The sequence below is a fragment of the Adiantum capillus-veneris genome, chromosome 21 (assembly GCF_014529385.1).
Source record: "Adiantum capillus-veneris isolate H3 chromosome 21, ASM1452938v2, whole genome shotgun sequence".
NCBI lineage: Eukaryota > Viridiplantae > Streptophyta > Polypodiopsida > Polypodiales > Pteridaceae > Adiantum > Adiantum capillus-veneris.
In genome coordinates, this window is record NC_140951.1 from 139,177,776 (window position 1) to 139,197,430 (window position 19,655).

A 19,655-nucleotide genomic window follows, 5' to 3' on the forward strand; every position below is an offset into this window, starting at 1 on the left:
GATTTTTTAGTCTTCTAGACTCCAAACCGCCCTTTTGCCTCCTCATGATGCCCACGTCCAGTAGAGTAGGGGGCACGGACAGGCGCCATCCACGACTAGTCATGTGTAGAGAGCAGATGCGTACCAACGCTACATCAACCAGGGGCAGTGCTCGTGGGCAAGGGAGATAGATTGTTGTCAACAGGACATGCAATGGTTCTGCCTCGTGACTAAATGGCATGGGGTCTTAAATGACCCCCCAGCCATGGGATCGACGGCGGACAGTTGAGGGCAGAGATCTCGAGGAGATCGGACGGCGACCAAAAATTTGGCAGCAGGTACCCGGCCTGGGATTCGAATTTAGACGGGTGTTGTGCCCTAACCGAACACGTGTAGGCAAGTCACTAAAGAATAGGTGTGTTCACACTTACTTATGCTTGTTTGAGTTTACTCTCTGGATGTCCGAGTTTATTAAATATGTTCGAGTTTACTTTTTCAAAATCCGATTGCGTCGCGCGTCTCTGCTTTTGTGCATGCATTTCTCCTCCGTGGATCCCATGGTTGGGGGGTCATTTAAGACCCCAACGTGTTCTTTAATCCTGAGGATGACCCTGTTGCTTCTCCATGGTTCTCGGCTTTCAAGGTTACCTCAGTCATGGTGCTTCATCAGTTTCTTGAGCAGGTTTCTCTCACAATGAGTACTTATCTGCCAATCAAAAAAGTACCCAATTTTTTATTTTTTTTAAGCTCTCCTTTTTTATTAGCAAAAAGGGGGTGGCATCACTGTAAGGCCTCGCCCCTTTTGGGGCAGGCCAAAAATTATCAATGCATTGCACAAAGCTCTCGTTGCAGTGAGAAGGCCAAAACGCTTAAGGGAGTTATTTATCAAAAATGGGCAAATATGACCATTATGGTTATGAATTCCACAAGCAAGAAAACAAATATGATAGTTGAATCAAGGCCTGTGCAGCTCAAACACGCACTACTTCCGTCCCTTTTTTGTGACCAACCATACGTAAAGGATTGCACTGACAAATGAACTCAAAGACAATCTGATTCCCTTCTAACCTAATGATACATGCATAATGCTCAACTACTGTCCCCAAAGAGTTGGTCTAATGGTAAGGCTTTGCCCTCTCACCCTATGGGTTGTGGATTCAAATCCCCCATTGGGTCACCTGGTGTTCACATTGCTAGGGCTCTTGCCCTCGTACACTTAAGTACATCCTCCTCCTCGGGTAAAGGTTTCCCTGTAATGCGGGCGACTACATGGCGATCGATGGAGGTCGGGAGCCGTGCGAGAGCACACATTGCAATGGGAAGTCCTCATGTGTCAAGGGGAGGAGGCAATGAATGCCACCTGTCAATTGACATATCGAACTTATTTATTTTGGATCAAGGGAAACTGCCAGATGGCAATTACTTTGTCTATACAGCACTGACAGTGGTGTGACGGCGCTAACAGTGGCCAGACAGTCTGCAGGCAGGTGCTGTAGTGCTTTTATTACTGATGATGACGTGTCACAATCTACGAGCATTCCCCATGCCGGCGTGGCAAACAGCATATGGATTGTAGAGACTGAGATTCCATGTGCTGATGTGTCGCCCGATGCAGTCATTGCAGCAGTTGACATGAAGTCTGATAGGGCAATAGCCATAATTTTTCCCAAGGGCTGACATGTCGAAGTTCGAGCAGCTGTAGCACTCGATTCCGCAAAGGAAAGCTCAACAGAGGGCTGGGATGCGCTGCCCCCCCGACCATGACGATAATAGTATGTCCACTAGGTAATTACAACGTGATTGCCACCATGCAACAAGTAGCTACCAAATAAAGAGTTGGGTAGCCAAGGGACTGGTAGGATGGTTGGAAACCAATACTACAATATTGGCAACCCCCACTCCTATAGGTAATTACAATGAGACCACCACTATCCAAAGCCAGTAGCTAGCAAGGCAAATAGTTTGGTAGCCAAGACTGGTAGCATGGTTTGGATCCACTAACACTGCATCGGCAACCCGCATTCTGTGACAAGTAGACTTGTTGAAGATAGCTACCCGTTCTATAGTGGTTGCTACCAATCTTAGTCTTGATAGAATGATAGTTACCACTATCAGCCTGGCCCCAACCTCCTTTGGAAGTCCCCATAGATAGGCAGTTTGCCATTGATAACCTGGTATCCACTGCTAAGTTGTCTAAAAACTAGCTATTGGCCATAGCCATAGTAGCCCAGCACCACTATCAACCTAAATGCTACAGCTAAGTAGTTCTTAAACTACCATACATGTGGGGAGCCACTACCAAATAACATAGTCTAAACTGGGGTTAAACCCGCAACTAGTTGACCCTTACACTATCCATGGAAAGTCACTTCCTTGCTCATATCTACCAAGAGAAGCTTGCTACAACCACCACTTTCTTGGTTACTCAAGTCATTGCCCTCTTTCGCGTACATCTTATCTTTGTTTACAATGATCCCATAACTCCTTACAAAACCTGTGACTTATGTGGCTACCTACAAGGGAGCAAATATCCTTTGAAAAGTGAGATGATTTAATATCTTTCTCAAACATGTCTTGCAACTGCTGCCCTCAGTGAGATTTGCACAACATATAGCGACACAATGCATAAATTACTAGTTTATGAGCACCCATTTGGGCCTCAACCTGGGTGACCCCAAAAATTTCAGCTTAGTGTGATAGATCACCTTCATAGGCACGGAGCTATCCACATAGATCCTGTGCTGTGAGGCCACGCATGTTTGTCTCACAACCATGTGCACCAAAATGAGCTACTCTTAGCTCATGTCATTCTATATTCAACAATTAGCCTTCATGGAAAGTCTACTAATCCTACAGGCAGGAGGGGACAGCTCAAAATCTTGCAGAATTTTTTAATATATAGATGTAGCTGACATCTCAAAATCTTGCAGAATTTTTTAATATATAGATGTAGCTGACATCTCAAAAGGCTGAATGGAAACTTTTTATTTTTTTGTGTTCTTCTGCAATATGGTTTAGTCACATTATCTTGTCTTGGTCTATGCAGAACTTAAGAGAAGAGGCCCTTACATGGGTATGCTCTTACAAATCACTATCACCACACACTGCATTCTGAAGGATAAGCCCCGCCACCTCTCAACTTCCCTCACCCTCCAATACTGTATTCTTCCTGTTGCTTATTTGCTTCGTAATTTGGATTTGGTAAAAATAAACCATTCTTTGCTACTAGCAGCATCTCAATCTGTCCGCTAGGACTGCTGTGACCTCTACATGTTAAGACACACCTATTGAAGTTTCTGCACAAAAACAGAGCGTAACAAGAAAAAAAAAAGGGGGACCTTGCATGGCAATGATGATACACAGCTCCTCATTCCATGAGCTAGAACTGGCCTTCCTATAGCAGAAGGCTGATGTCCTCAAAGTCGAGTTTGAGGATCAAAACTGGCATCAAGTTCAGTGTCAAAAAGGCAGCAGATTCCAAAGAATGCAAAAATTACAACTGATTAAACAAATTAATCTCATTAAAGAAGCACCAAAGGAGTTGCCCAGAAAAACTAGCATATACAAAATGAAGAGCATCCATCTCATGATATCCAAGCACCTTGAGACTTGAGTATCTACCATTTATCCACATGGTATTCACTCTCCCATTTCTCTCGCCTGTGAGGACCCTAGACCCTAGTCGGAGTGATATCATCCATCAACACTTGCCTCGCGTCGGTATGCAATAAGAGCTGTATTGCCAACTTCTCTAAACATGTCAAGATCTGCCAACAACCTGTGCTGTCTTATTTTGCACCGTTTAAAGTTCTGCTAGTAGAATACCATCAAGATTTCTGCAACCCGTGAGTACACTCTCAAATGTCTGGTGCGAGTCATTGTATCGCACGGACGTATAATAACTTTTTTGAGTAGTGTGTGTGAACTTCGACATGATCAAAAATGTGCTTTCCTTTTCCGCCCTGTATATTTAGTGTCTCTTGGCACATTACTGAAGCCATGATTTCTTCTTTGCTCTTTCTTCTTCAACACCCAAGCCCTTCCTTTGATTTTGCTCTCCAGTTTGCGTTTCTTTACTGGTCTATGCCTTTCTGCAACTGTGACCTGGGATACAAGAGCACCTTTCAACTACACAATCTCCTTACAACATAACAAAAAAAATATGGAGCCTACAGGAGGAATTTGTGAAAGGTGTATATCAAACGTACAAAAAATTCCTATTAGAGAGCCTAAAAGGTACAGTCTGGGACAGGATAAGAAGTTGATAACTAGCCTCAAGTTGGCTCCCAGATAGCCTCCTCTTGTGTTGTCATGTTGTTCCTTGAGTAGGAAACACCAGAGTCCCAGCCATTGTGATACTACCTCTCATAAACAAGATCTAGGGCTAGAAGTCAACGCCCAAGAATTTCCCTAAAGACGACCCCCCTCTGGACAGTTGAGAAGAAAGGAAGCCATATTTCTATAACAGCGTTCGTGCACATGCCCATGTGCTGTGTGTAGGCACAAGTCGAAAAAGACACACACATTCCTGCATGCTTACACAGAAAGTTGAGCACACACATACAAACAAAAGAATCACTAAACACTAGAAACTCAAGTCTGGGTGTGAAATGAACTCTCTGAAAGTAAATCCAAGGGCATCGAATGTTAATGGATGCTTACTGTTTGCTGCTCTTCATCACCACTATCCAGATCACTTCCACTATCATCACCCTCCATTCCCACTTTTGCTCTGGGGAGGGCTGAGTTTACACTTGCTGGCCCGCACACCAAGCAGAGGAAGTACTTTTTGGCCCGTGTACTGAATAGAAACAAGATGGATAAATCAATGTGACAATTGTACATTGCTACAAGGCATTTCCTTACTCAAACTACCTGTGGGGATAATCCACAACAAGGCCACCGGAAAATCCACAGCGCATAGCAGCAGTAGTAATCATCTCTAGTTGGGCAGTATTTTGAGGATAAATCTGCAAAGCAGCTCTTGCCCCTCTTGCAAGTGATCTATATAGAGAATTGAAAAATGCCCTGCAAGGAGGAAATTTCCATTTAAATGCGACACCAAAAAAACATTAAAAACATAAAGAAGAACGGAACGTACTTTAGCCTTAGCCTGGGATCATTGCAGCTCTTATCCGCATTACATAGCCACTGTTTATCAAAAGGCCAATAGTAAATAATTATAATGTTCTAATTGATAAGAGCAAAATGTCAAGGCTACATATACCCATTCATCATGTAAATCTCACACATTGCAAGATGAACTTCAAATATAATTTCAGATTGTGAAATGTGATCTTAAATGTAGAAAATTCCCTGATTAACTAGAGACAAAGGTTTCAACCAAAGACTAGGCTTGCTCTTCACATTTCAAGACACGTTTCATCCTACCCATGCAATTTCTACAAAAAACACAATATGGTCCCAATTTGCTTTAAGACATTTCACCATACACTTGCACTTTCCACAAAAATCAGAATATGGTCACAATAAGGTTTATTATGTTTTGCTTAGACACCTTGTGGCTGATTTAAGTATTGGCAACAGCTTTCCACATTATCTCAAATGTCAATCACAAGAATTGGCAGTTGCGAGTAACCTATCAATTAATGCTTGCACTTGGCACAATAAGGTGCATTATCATTATTATAACAAAGAAAGGCTTTCTACAAGGGAGATCAGCTTGATAAAGGTGGCAACACAAGACAACTTTGCTGATCTTTCCCCAAAGGCTTTGCCTCATAAGAAGTTTATGTCACAAAGTGATGACGTGGCGTACCCAACTGGAAGAGAAATGGCCGAGTGGACAAGAGGAATTGAACCAGAAGATGGGCCAAGTGGCCTAAAGAGGGTTAGGGATTAAAAATCCCAACCCCTACCAACTTAAAGAACTTATGAGCACCAGTCGAGGGGCCTGATCTCTGAGGCTGATTTCCCTAAATCACGTTGGCATGCCACGTGGCACAGCTATACGGAAATTCCGTGATTTATGTTGGTTTGATAACGTGGCAAGCTATACGGATTTCCAAGTTTCATGCTCGCAGCTTTTGGAGATTTGCATGGAGCTTTTTGGTAGCAGATGCTTTTGTGTGTGGCGCTTTTGATCTAATGCTTTAGAAGCTCTGCTTTTGGGCACCCCTTGTAAGTTTAAAAGAGCCCATTTGGACACGGAGTCTTGGAGAGAGTTGGACCCTCGGGAGTTACATGTACTTTGCAAGCATAATAATAAAGAAATACCATAAGGGGCGCCAATCTTTGAGGCCAGTGCGTCTTGGATCGGAACTCCGTCCCGTCGTTTCGTGTCAACAACTCCTCTCTCTCTCTCTCTCTAGTCAAGTTCAGTATTTTTGCAGTTTTTCTTTGTGTGTTGCTATTGATTTCTTGCTTGAATCTGAAAGAGACCACCTCTTTGCGAGGAGATGAAGAAAAGTTGAAACCCAGCGCGGGAACTCAAGAAACCAACGAAGATCTAGGCAAATCTTCGATGGGGAATTTTGCCAGAGCGGAGTACAAACGTCAACTTCAGGTTTCACGTGTGTGAAAAGATTGATCAAGTACACCAAAGACCGGAAATTTGCGAAACACCTGAAGAATTACCCGTTTGTTGAGATTCATTCAAGATGGCGTAAGGCCATTTATTCTCCTCTCAAGTCAAGAAGAAACTTGAAAGAAAAGCCGAGTGTAGAGAAGTGGAAATTGTACTCACAAAAAGAGCTTGACAGCTCTTGAAAAGAAGATGAACCAATTAATGAAAGGCTTGAAGCACTCTCAAAAGAAGAAGAAATCGACGGATTTCCCCGGTTATTTGAGCCGGAAGTCAACTTTCGAGGTGGCAAGCAGAACCAAGAAGCGTGTTCCTTTCTAGGTTCTCAGAACGCTCCAAGGTGCGAAGGGCGGCATCTTATATATACCTAGATGAATCCAGGATAAGCCTAAATTCACCCTTGAAGGAAAGTGCAAGGTATAGACCCATGGTAGTCACCCACAAGACAATATAACCATCGGCTCCATCATGCATAGTATTGACTAAATACCACGACATCCCCACTAACGTCGTCAGTGCCCAATAGTGGGTGTAGAACTACGTACTAACATATGCTTCCCAACACGACACACACCACACGCACACACACATGAGCATACATCAACACAAAGTTCAGCGTACTGAGTTTCTGTCATGACTCCGGAGATCAAGGGCAGACTCAGCCATAATGAAGCCTAGCACTAAAAGAAGCATTAAATCGAAAAAATTAGCACAAAAATGAGGTAGTTGACAGGGCATACGCACCACAAAAGATAGAAAGAATTAGCACAATATCAACTGGTCGTAACTCGGACGAAAACTTCACAATGTGAAGTCTGCATGTCCGCTATACGACTAAAAAATATACCTAGATGAATCCAGGATAAGCCCAAATTCACCCTTGAAGGAAAGTGCAAGGTATAGACCCATGGTAGTCACCCACAAGAAAATATAACCATCAGCTCCATCATGCATAGTATTGACTAAATACCACGACATCCCCACTAACGTCGTCAGTGCCCAATAGTGGGTGTAGAACTACGTACTAACATATGCTTCCCAACACGACACACACCACACGCACACACACATGAGCATACATCAACACAAAGTTCAGCGTACTGAGTTTCTGTCATGACTCCGGAGATCAAGGGCAAACTCAGCCATAATGAAGCCTAGCACTAAAAGAAGCATTAAATCGAAAAAATTAGCACAAAAATGAGGTAGTTGATAGGGCATACGCACCACAAAAGATAGAAAGAATTAGCACAATATCAACTGGTCGTAACTCGGAATCTTACTTGAAAGGAAATGCACAAACATGGTGGTCTACTCTGTTGTCACGCGGGAAGCACCTATGACGTGGGTAAAATTCAAGACAGTTATCACGTCAACTTGGTTATCATAAGAATATGAAGAAGATGTCATCACGGCTTGGCATCATCTGAGAATCACTACGAAAGACACATTGGATGACTATTGCCAGAGGTTTTGGGATACCTTTTTGCCAATGTCCTCGTTTTGGAGGATCACTTTAAGGGACCAGATTGAGCACGTTTACTATGGTTTGTCAAAAGAGATTCGATAGTATTCTCCGCAACAAAAGTATGACTCTATTCAAAGACTTATGAGACATGCCAAGCAAGGTTTTAAAATGCATGCCGGCTCATTGACTTACCCTACGGACATGCTAGTGTCCACCTCAACATGGCAAGAGTCTTCTAATGAAGAGAATGAATCAGGGTAACCGGATGAAAGTTCATCAGAGGATTCAGGAGAACTAAGGGAATCAAATGATAGTGCATCCGAGGGTCGCGACAAACCAAGGGAACCAAATGCAAGTTCATTAGAGGATTCTGGAGAAGAGATTGAATCAGATGATAACGCATTTGAGGGTTCCGATGAAGCAGGGGATTTAGTTGAAGGTTCCTCAGAGAATTTAGACCATTGAGATTGAATTGCCAACGGACAGGGGAGGCCAGCGAGGCTACCAACACGTCCCAGGGCACAAGAAAAAACATAAAGAGAATCAGCTGGTAGATCAGAGAATTCCAAAGATCTAGATTGAGGTGCCAAGGACATGGGAGGCGCCACTTTTCCACAAAGCATCTAAACACACAATCTCGGAGAGAGTTGGACCCTTGGGAGTTGTACTTTGCGAGCATAATAATAAAGAAATAACAAAAGGGGCGCCAGTCTTTGGGGCCAGTGCGTCTTGGCTCGAAACTCCGCCGTGCCGTGTCAACTCTCTCTCTCTCTCTCTCTCTCTCTCTCTCTCTCTCTCTCTCTCTCTCTCTCTCTCTCTCTCTCTCTCTCTCTCTCTCTCTCTCTCTCGTCAAGTTCAAGTTCAAACTTTCAGTGATTTTGCAGTTTTCGTTTGTGTGTTGCTATTGACTTCTCGCTTGGAGTTTCCAAAATTGTAACAGTTTGATTGAACAAAGTCCATCATGCTTCTGACATCCCTTCGTGTTGAGTGCTAGATCATGTTCACGTCATTACTATGAGGGGGAGATTTGTTACGATAATTTGGTTGTGATGCATGGACATACTGCGGGAAGTACTTTGTCCCCTCAATAGGAGGTTTTATTTGTCAATTGCGGCGGAATTAAGAGATTAGACAGAATTGAGCGCGCACAATCAAAATCCTTTTTTGTGACCTTGCATAGGTGAATGTGATTTTAAGTTATTAATGGCTCCGTTCTCAAAATGAGTAAAGAAATAGATGGAGATATAGATCTCTCAATGTAAATGTACAGAACTATGCAGAGACATGGTATATCTGCTATGGAGAATGATAAATCTAATACAAAGAGTACAAGAGATGGCAATGGAGAGAGAGAGAGAGAGAGAGAGAGAGAGAGAGAGAGAGAGAAGTAGAAGACACAACAAGAGTCTCTACTCCCTGCTCTAAAGGAAAAATGTTGGTATTAGGAGTCCCATAGTTACCCGGAACGCGGAACGGGAATGGCAACGGGATCCCCGCGGAACAAGGGAACGGCTAGGGGTCCGGAACAGGAACGTCGTGGAACGGGAGGTATAAAAAACACCCAAATAGTGCAATTTTTAGCTCCTTGTGTTAAAATACAAGGAGTATTAGAGTGCTTTGACTCTAATACTCACAAAAAACTCGTTTTGAAGACCATTCAACCTTGCTATGACTAGATGATGTGAGAGAGAGAGATGGCAGTCATATTTGTTTGCAGGTTATTTGTTTGCAAGTGGGAGACCTTTGTTCCTTGACTTGAATCCTCAGCTTTCAAGTCTAAAAAAACTAAATCTAGTCTCAAAGCATGGCAACCCTATACTTCTTACCTAACTCTTTGCTCAGAGTCCTTCCCAACATAGACCATGGCTTCTACCTTCGTCTCAGACATGAAGTCCCTTCTCGAGAATCTCAATTCCTTGATCGGTACCTTGAGAGCCTACAACTCTCGGATCTGTGAATCTAATTTCAATCTAGGGTATGTTAACCCTTTGGGCTGATCTCACTTTATTCCCTAAGGGCGTTTTTCTTGAGTAGAGGCTCTTGCCTTCTTCTGCTCCTACTCCCACTTGCAAACAAATAACCTTACAATCAAGTATGAAAAGCATTACCTATCAAGACTCGATACTCGCAAAGCAACTCCTTGGAATAGAGAGAACCGTCTCCTCCAATCTTGCACATAAGAAAGGCGTATTCTCGGGATCCTTCTTCTAGACTAGCCCGGTCTACGATGTCTATGGGCTAAGACCAATAAAAATCGGCAACTTGTCGAGATGAAGGTGCACTTCTTTGCGATGGAACTCTTCTAGTCGGTCGCGGCATCCTTTGGTATTTCTCACAGAGATGGCAGTCATGTTCCTTGACAGGAGTGGGTTCCTATCGGAAACCACTTCGGACCTTCGCAACAAAAGACCGCCTCAGACCCCTCCCCCTCCCTCTTTTGTGCAAGAGGATCCGCCCCACCCCCCCCCCCCCCCCCTTTGCTCCCCCACGCCCGACATTCCCCACTTCCCCCCACACCTCCAGTCTCACCTTCTCCGCCATTGCCCCCACCCCCCAAACCCATACCCCTCCCTTTCTCCTCCTCTAGTTGCTGCTTCGAAGCACACTCTTGCTACACGTCGCTCCTTGGGTAGCTCTTTTGTTGTGAGAAGGCTGGCTCAAGAAAGGCAGCCAATCCTTCGACATCCCCTCTTCGTTAAGACCTCGGCCTTTGGGGCTATCCCGCCGGGCCTTTTCGGTTTCGACATCAGCACACAATACCTCTTCAACTATGCCTTCACTCGATTTCTTGGTGACCTCCATGCTGACTCCAAGGCAACTTGTGTCACAAATTGCCAACATACCAAGCCATTGAAGAATGGAGCCAACATGCAGATCCCAGCCGAGGAGCCGAAACCCTAAGAAGACGCAACAAAAGAAGTGGAAGCGGCACAAGAAGTTTGACCAACTTGCAAAGTCTTGCCAAGTGGCCTTTTTATTTAAAGAAGAGTTCCCACCAACTTATGGGACCCTGTCTCATGGGGCCCAAGTGACATAAAGAGATCAACCAAAGCAGGACCACTTGCGTAGAGCTGATGACGTAGCACGCTTGTACAGACGCCCGCGTTTTGCACTGCAATGCCATGTGGCAAACTGTACGGTCTTTCGCGATTCGCACTGCTTACGTGGTAGGAATACGGATTTCCGTGAAATCCGTTGGCTTTTGGTGCTAGTGCTTTTTGAACCTGATGCTTTTGAGTTGATAGCTTTTTATGTAATTGCTTTTTAGAGGCAGGGCCTTTAAATATGAGCCAAGGGCTCATTCTCTGGCATGCTTCCGGGTGAAGGTGCAGAGGAAGGAGTGATACCATTGTACTAAGTTCAAGCAATATAAAGAAATACCGAAAGCGGCGCGAGCCTTTGGGACCAGTGCTCTCTTGGGGTGGAACTCCACCACTTCCTATATGTCACAAGACGGGGACCACGTGCCAATAGCAAAGAACAGACTGAACAAACTTTTAGCTCTTCAATAACAACTGAATTGAAAGAGAGAGAGACGACACGCGACACGGAGTGGTGAATTCCACCCCAGAGAGTATTGGCCCCAAACCTTGGCGCCCCTTCTGTAAGCTGGCTTCATTCTTTAGGCTTTGACACGTCAGCAGTTTGTTACACTCTCGTGTGTCATGCATCTCTTTTAGTTCAGTTGTTATTTGAAGTCTGTTGTTCAGTATGTTCTTTTCCATTGGCACGTGGTGCCGGTCCCCATGACTAAGGGATACTCTTTTCCACTTTGTGGTCGAGACCAGTAAGACTGGACCAGGATTCGTCACTTGGTTGGCTTCAGACTCAAGCCCTTGAGTTCTATGTCACGAGGACGTGGCAACTGTTGACTATGTCTGTAAGGTGCAATGGAATGAATGATGAACTTTGCTCAAGATGAGTGCTCCGAACTGTGCTCACGGTTCCTTTTTCTTATGGAAGGGAGAGCCTTCCGTTCTTAATGAGAGTGTGCAATGGACACCAACAAAGCGAATGGACACTGTGAGTGAAAGTGCATGAGACTGAGAGATAGAGAGAAGAGAATACAACACCAGAGACGACATAAAACCCTCCTCCGAAGGCCCCACTCTCGATGGCGAGAGTGGTCTACTATTGATTGCATAATCTAGTACAAGAGTAGATCGATGCTAACTGATGCAAGTCTAATGGGCTATGTCGATGTCGACAGCGATGACGACGGGACCAAGTCTATGGCTGAAAACTGAGTGTTCCGATGACCTGTTATACTGCTGTCCAAAAACGCCAGGTATGCTGAAATCTGCTGATGCAAAAACGCAACCTGTAGGTCCTTTAAACGCTGCTGAAAACTGATGTGGTGCTGCTGTCCAAGGACGCTATGGTTGACTGAAAACTACTGCTTCAAAACGCTGTAGAGGGCAGCCCCAAAACGCTGGTTGATGTTGCCAAAAACGCTGGTTAGATGCTGTTGAAAAATGCTGGCTGTGGCTGGGAATTCGCTGATGCAATGATGCGATTGGACACTCCAATGCAAGGCTGGAAAACGCTGTATGCAAAGGCTGAAAATGCCGGTCAAGGATGGGGAAAAACGCCCGCCAAGGGTGGGGGTCTTGCTGAGAAGTGTCTCTAGAGGCGTGTTGCACCTGAGTACCTGATGCTCTCCTTCTTCTTCTGCCAGAAAGTGCTAGCTTTAGGTTTGCTTATATATTATCTTAGCAAAATTACCCTACCTAGTTCCCAACAAAAGTTACTTAATAAATAAGTGAAAAATGTCAAAAATAGGGAAAATAGGTTTAATGCACTGGAAAATGCCCCTAATGGATTCTGATGGATTTTGCTGGAAATGCTTATGATCATGTTGTGTGCAACCGTAGGATATGCATCTATATTAAGTGACTCGTCATGCACGGCCTGCAAACAGACTCACAAAAGTGTCAGATCACTTTCTATTCTAGACTAACTTGACTGAACTAAACCCTTGTCATGTTGTAGCTTGTCCACGGACACATAGGGTTGGATGTGTTACGTGACATCCCCTCCTTTTCAAAGTGAGGTACTGATACCGAACTCTATGGCGTCGAGGGAGATCGCCAACAACATCCGGAATCCTCGAAAGGAATCTTCGCCGGCCCACTCTGATGCGTGGGTCATGTGATACTTGAACCTCATAAAGGTCTGCAAAGCTTGCTTCTTTGGGCCGCGCCGAAAGCGACACAAAATCTTATGTGGCTCCTTCGATGCTTCAACTTCATCTAGAGTCATGCTTCTTCCTTGTTTAAGAATCTCCATGGCTGAAAATTCATGAAACCACTTCCAACACAAAAACATGAACATACCTATTCCATGTAAAGTGATTGGAAAAAATCTCGTCTTCCTTAAAGACTGTGCATGCAATGTAGATGAACAAATAGATGGAGTGCCAAACCGTTCACCACCAACACGCAAACAATGAGATCAAATCTGGTCTAAATCAATCAACTGTGGCAAATCACAATGGAAATGCCCATGCTTGGTGCTCATACCTTCTTGTGCTCTTTCTATGAATGTGGCATGCCAAGGAAGAGACATGGAAGGTGACTTCCTTGAATGCATACCTTTCAGCTTTTCATGAGAAATCCGCATACATCCGTGCTCATTCATGAGTGAAACGTGCTCAACGTACAATATGTCATGCCTAGGAAAAAAAATCACATAAAGACGCTGACTAAAATACAGGAAACGATCACGAATGAAACACTCGAACAAAGCTTGCTGACTAATCATTCGAACACATAATACTTCTTGCGAGGGTTCCTTGGACCTAGGCTCGAGAGCCAAGATCAGTTCTTCATGTTGGATCGAATCTTCCTGTGGGGGTTCTGTGGACCTCGACTCGAGAGCCAAGATCGGTTCTTCGTGATTGATCGAATCTGCAATGAGGTTAGCTTCACTAGAAAAAGCATCAACTAAACCATCATCCTGGTGAACAATCACGTCTTGATCATACAAATCATCATGCTTGTGAGAAATCACATCTTGATTATCATGCAAATCATCATGTTTGTCATTGTCATCCAAATCATCATACTTATCATTATCATTCAATTCATCATGCTTATCATCATGCAAATCCGATGTCATGCTTTGGAGAAGAAGAGACTGAGAGAGTCTCCTTTTCTCGAATCTCTTGCATCTCTGCCTGCACTTGAGAAAAGAGTCGTAAGAACTCTTTCATGTGTTGGTCGCTCTTTTCTTTTCTTGCTTTGGTCTCGCGATCAAATTCTGCTTGTCTTTCCACTATGGCTTCCATTCTTGCTTCGTATGCACGATCTATGGCCGCCCTTCTTTCTGCGAATTCACGATCTATGGCTGCCCTTCTTTCTGCGGATTCACGATCTATGGATGCCATTCTTTCTGCATTTCTTGCTTTGCGTTCTAACTCCCTGTCCATCATCCTCTTGTCGAAAGCCTCCATAGGAGTTAGCGCAATCCTTGTCGTAGATGGGGAAGGGGGAGGGCCAGAAAAACCTCCTGGTGGGGAAAATTCTTCTTCACTACTCCCATGCTCACCACCTCCAAGCGAAGTATCCATTCCGCTTCGAGTGATGACCATCCACTAAAGTCTTGGGTTCTTGTGGGTTCTTGTGGTCTTGGGTTCTTAAGTTCACGAGGAACTTGGGTTCTTGGGGTTTTGGTTCTTGGGTTCTTGAGGATCTTGAGGTTCTTGTGGGTCTTGAGGTTCTCGAGGTTCTTGGGGTCTTCTTTCGCTTGCAATCTGTGTTAGAGAAGAATCTTCTCTTCACCCGAGTTCTGCTCTTTTCCGTGGGCGCACCCCTTGGCGGCCTTGTGCTCACACCAAGGTTGCTTTTTCCCACCTCACGTCGATTGGCCGGCCGCTAAGTGCACGGTCCGCTCTCAATGAGTAAAAAGAGGCACAAGGGGAGGCTGGACAAGCCCTTCTTTCTTGGGATTCCTATCACTCTTCAAAAAACAAGATTAGGAATCGACACACCCAAGTCGACTTGGGTTATGTGCGACCGCAACAAGCAAAAAAATTCTTGTGATTCTTGTGGTTCTTTACTTAAAAGTGATACAAAACACTACCAAAGCTCTGATACCAATGTAAGGTGCAGCGGAATGAATGATGAACTTTGCTCAAGATGAGTGCTCCGAATTGTGCTCAAGGTTCCTTTTCTTATGGAAGGGAGAGCCTTTCGTTCTTAATGAGAGAGTGCAATGGACACCAACAAAGTAAATGGACATTGTGAGTGAAAGTGCATGAGACTGAGAGATAAAGAGAGAAGAGAATACGACACCAGAGACGACGTAAAACCCTCCTCCGAAGGCCCCACTCTCGATGGCGAGAGTGGTCTACTATTGATTGCACAATCTAGTACAAGAGTAGATCGATGCGAACTGATGCAAGTCTAATGGGCTATGTCAATGTCGACAGTGGTGACGACGGGACCGAGTCTATGGCTGAAAACTGAGTGTTCCGATGACCTGTTGTTCTGCTGGCCAAAAACGCCAGGTATGCTGAAATCTGCTGATGCAAAAACGCAACCTGTAGGTCCTTTAAACGCTGCTGAAAACTGATGTGGTGTTGCTGTCCAAGGACGCTACGGTCGGCTGAAAACTGCTGCTTCAAAACGCTGTAGAGGGCAGCCCCAAAACGCTGGTTGATGTTGCCAAAAACACTAGTTAGATGCTGTTGAAAAACGCTGGCTGTGGCTGGGAATTCGTTGATGCAATGATGAGATTGGACACTCCAATGCAAGGCTGGAAAACGCTGTATGCAGAGGCTGAAAACGCCAACCAAGGATGGGGGAAACGCCAGCCAAGGGTGGGGGTCTTGCTGAGAAGTGTCTCCAGAGGCCTGTTGCACCTGAGCGCCTGATGCTCTCCTTCTTCTTCTGCCAGAAAGTGCTAGCCTTAGGTTTGCTTATATATTATCTTAGCAAAATTTCCCTACCTAGTTCCCAACAAAAGTCACTTGATAAATAAGTGAAAAATGTCAAAAATGGGGAAAATAGGTTTAATGCACTGGAAAATTCCCCTGATGGATTTTGATGGATTCTTATGGGAATGCTTATGATCATGCTGTGTGCAACCGGAGGATATGCATCTAATCTAAGTGACCGGTCATGCACAGTCTGCGAACAGACTCACAAAAGTGCCAGATCACTTCCTATTCTAGACTGACTTGACTGAATTGAACCCTTGTCATGCTGTAGCTTGTCCACGGACACATAGGGTTGGATGTGTCACGTGACAATGTCACGAGGATGTGGCAACCGCTAACCTTAGTTGTTGGTTTCTTTCCAATAATTTTTGTTTTATTTTTGAGACCTTTTTGAAGTTGCAAATGGTCGGACATTGTATGGCCAATGTGAACGGTAGTATCACCCGCAGACGGGAAGTTGGTCGGCACTAGAATTCGTATAGTAAGAGGATGTCTAGGCTCAGTTCAAGATCATGTAGGTCCCCCCGTCGCACTTAGCAAGTTGGTGGATACTAGGAAGTGAACTCAATAAAGGCACAAAGTCAAGGTGGGATCACCAAAAGAAAATACCCGACAGTTGGGCCACATTGCATTTTTGGATGAGGTCCCAATGGGGATAGATGGTCAGAAGACCAGTGGGAGCCCAACAAAAGCATCTCCTAAAAATTAGGAAACTGCTATTTTGGGTCATGAAATGTGTTCGCGTCATTACCTTCGGAATGAGAAAGGGAACATTTTAGAACTCTGCCACAAAGTCAACTGGGCAAACAATCAGGAGATTTTTAGGCGGCAACCCCAAAATGGGAAATGGCATGTAAACGCGCCAAGTGGCATTTCTGTGCACTTTCCTCATCCAAGAAGAAGTGGTGCTGAATTTGTAGCTGGGAGGCTCATTTTGCAACTTCCTGTCACAAGTTAAGAGCTATGGAGTGCATGCTTTCCACTCTATGTACAGCGTGGTGCTAGGAGTGATGACCTGCACACTACACACTGCTCTCTCTCTCCCCTACGTGCAGTTATGTGATGCCCCACAAGAGGGCTCTTCATTTGACTGAGGTAGAGCTGTGTGGTTTCATGCTTTTGTGCCGAGGCAAGAGCCTCTTTGAGCAGGAACAGGGGTAGCTAGCTGCTACTTCAAAAGCAGGCACCAATGAGGGTGATAACCTCATCGTACAGGTGCGATTTCCACGCTGATTATGCGCTGTATTTTGACTGTTTTTCAGCCATACGGACGCCAGAACCCTTGGGAATAGTGCCCCACTGCTAGAGGGTAGTTCGGGGACTGTTTAGGGCTGAAAACAGGGCAAAAATCAGTAAATACAGCGAGCTGAATTTACTGTTTTCGGGCAGGAATTAGAGGGTTTATGTCAGTGGAAGCTAGTTCTAGCAGGGGAATTGGTTTCAGGCAAGTTTTGCGGCTGTTATGCTGCCGAAATTTTGCCGAAACAGGTGGTATCTAGCTAGAGCCTAGATACAGGTAAAGAATTCCCAAGACTCTTCTCTGTAATCTACCCTCTTTAAGTATAAAGAAATACAGAAAGAGGCGCCAATTTTGGGGCCTACAGGTTGTCGTTGTCTGCTCGCAGCATTCTAGCTTCCGAGCCGTGTGTGTGCTTAAGTGTTAGTTCCCGTCGTCGCAAGTTCCCTTTGCAAAGTACTCTCTCTCTCTCTCTCTCTCTCTCTCTCTCTCTCTCTCTCTCTCTCTCTCTCTCTCTCTCTCTCTCTCTCTCTCTCTCTCTCTCTCTCTCTCTCTCTCTCTCTCTCTCTCTCTCTCTCTGTGTGTGTGTGTGTCTAAAGTAAAGTAAAGAATTTCGGGTGAAAGCCAAAGCCTACCGCCCCACGGGCCGCGCCCCATGGGCCGGTTTCAGTTCTCTCACCACACAGGGGACCTCGCGATCACAGATTTGGTGCAAACTTTATGGCCATTGGCCAGGTTCACATTGACTTTTCCCGACACCACAAGCTGCAGACACAATATTATCCACTTTTTTGCAGATGCGCAACTCCCCTTGCTATGTTTATACTCATGAGGACTCTTGGGCAGAGGATGTGGCGCAGAGAACTACACAAGCATCTTGGGCATGGGTGAGACATGTGATGCAAACTAGTTTATCTCGAGGTCGATCGGATGCGGATCACTCCCTATCCAAACCCGCCTCGAAGATTACTCGTCTGGCTGCTGCAGCAGCATCGGTTTTCTCTCACTGACCGAATGAGGATTGTCTCATGGAATATCCAGGGCCTTACAAGACCACAGTTTGTGTGTCATCGGGTCATTTGAAACGGGAGCTTCAGAGATGCCTTTTGTGGGTGAACCTATTGATATTCTTATGCTACAGGAGCATCATCTGTGTGAGAGCCGCATTCGGCGATGTGGAAACGTTTTGCGAGGTAGATATGAGAATTTTTGGTCACCTCTTTTGGGCCTGGCGGCATTCAAGGAGGTGCATGTATGACTATTGCGGACTCATGGCAAGAGGCCATTGTGAGCAGAGGTATCTGTCACAAATTGATGACGTGGCAGAGCAAACCGAACACACACACACATCCAAATGATGATGTGGCTACCTGTACGGATCTCGCAACTAACGTTGATTGCTGGCGTGGCAGTTGTACGGAATCCCGCCATTTGCGCTGGCCTGCTCACGTGGCAGTGCGTACGAAATCTTCGCGTTTTACGCAAACCGTACAAAATTCCGCGATTTCCACTGGCTGCTTTTGGCAACGCTAGCTTTTGGGAGACATTGCTTTTGAAGTTTAATGCTTTTGGGATGCTGCTTTTAGCAACCCTTGTAATCTTTATAATGAACCCAAGGGGCTCACTCTGCAGAGCATCTGGACGCAGAGTCTAAGATTGGGCACCCGCGGGCGGTTGTACTTTGCTCAAACACTAATATAAAAAGAAATACCGAAAGGGGCGCTAGTCTTTGGGGCCAATATCTCTTAGCACGGAACTACGTCGGGCCGTGTCAACTTTCTCTTAAATTTGTGAAGTGTTTTGAAGTGAATCTCTGCTGTGTCGCGGTAGAATCTTGACTTGGGGTGTCCAAGTTTGTTACAGTGGGATCAGAACACGGCCGATTTCTCTTCTACCGGGAAATCCGATCCCTTTTCTCACGACACTTATGGATTCCGAAAAGAATCATTCGACCTCTTCTACAACCGCTGAGGTGGGAGGAGGAAACGCAAAAGATTTACACGACTTAACACAAGATGAGTACGGGCCACCTCGGCCTACACAGTATGAACTTTTGGAGATGCAACGTCGACAACAGGTTGACAAGTGTACAAAGCAAATGCTTCAGTTTGCTAAAGATCCTCAGTTTACAAAATTTGTGACTTAGTAGTCCATGGCTGAAGTGCATACTCAGTGGCAAAAAGCCACCGAACCACCAATTAAACCGGCACTCAAGAAACCTTCTACTCCGAGGATGTTTACAGAAGAAGAACTCCAAGAGGTGGTTCAGACCCAAGTCAATCAACTTTTGGACACAAAGAATCTATCGAAAAAGCAATTGAAGAAGCGCAAGAAGGGGACTAACTACCCTGGTTACTTGGGCCGTCAATCTTCTTCTGTATCTGCAAGAAAGCAGAAGAAGCATGTGTGTTTTGAAGGACTACCCAGTTCTTCTTCCTCTTCTTCCGACTAGCTCTTCCGACTCGAGTGAGGAGGACAGAAAGGACAA

The 19,655-nt window shown here is 45.0% G+C and overlaps 1 protein-coding gene across 1 annotated transcript in view; it reads right to left on the minus strand.

Annotated features, from left to right (window-relative positions):
• Positions 1–3,461: 3,461 nt before the first annotated feature.
• The window catches only part of RID2 (S-adenosyl-L-methionine-dependent methyltransferases superfamily protein), an 80,263-nt gene continuing 64,069 nt past the window's right edge, over positions 3,462–19,655 (minus strand). Inside the window, exons 6-9 of the mRNA XM_086494298.1 lie at positions 5,081–5,130; positions 4,855–5,007; positions 4,642–4,780; positions 3,462–4,083 (exon numbers count right to left, since the gene is read on the minus strand). Coding sequence (XP_086350424.1) covers positions 3,916–4,083; positions 4,642–4,780; positions 4,855–5,007; positions 5,081–5,130 — 510 coding nt within the window. The 3' untranslated portion in view covers positions 3,462–3,915. The remainder of the gene's footprint in view (positions 4,084–4,641; positions 4,781–4,854; positions 5,008–5,080; positions 5,131–19,655) is intronic.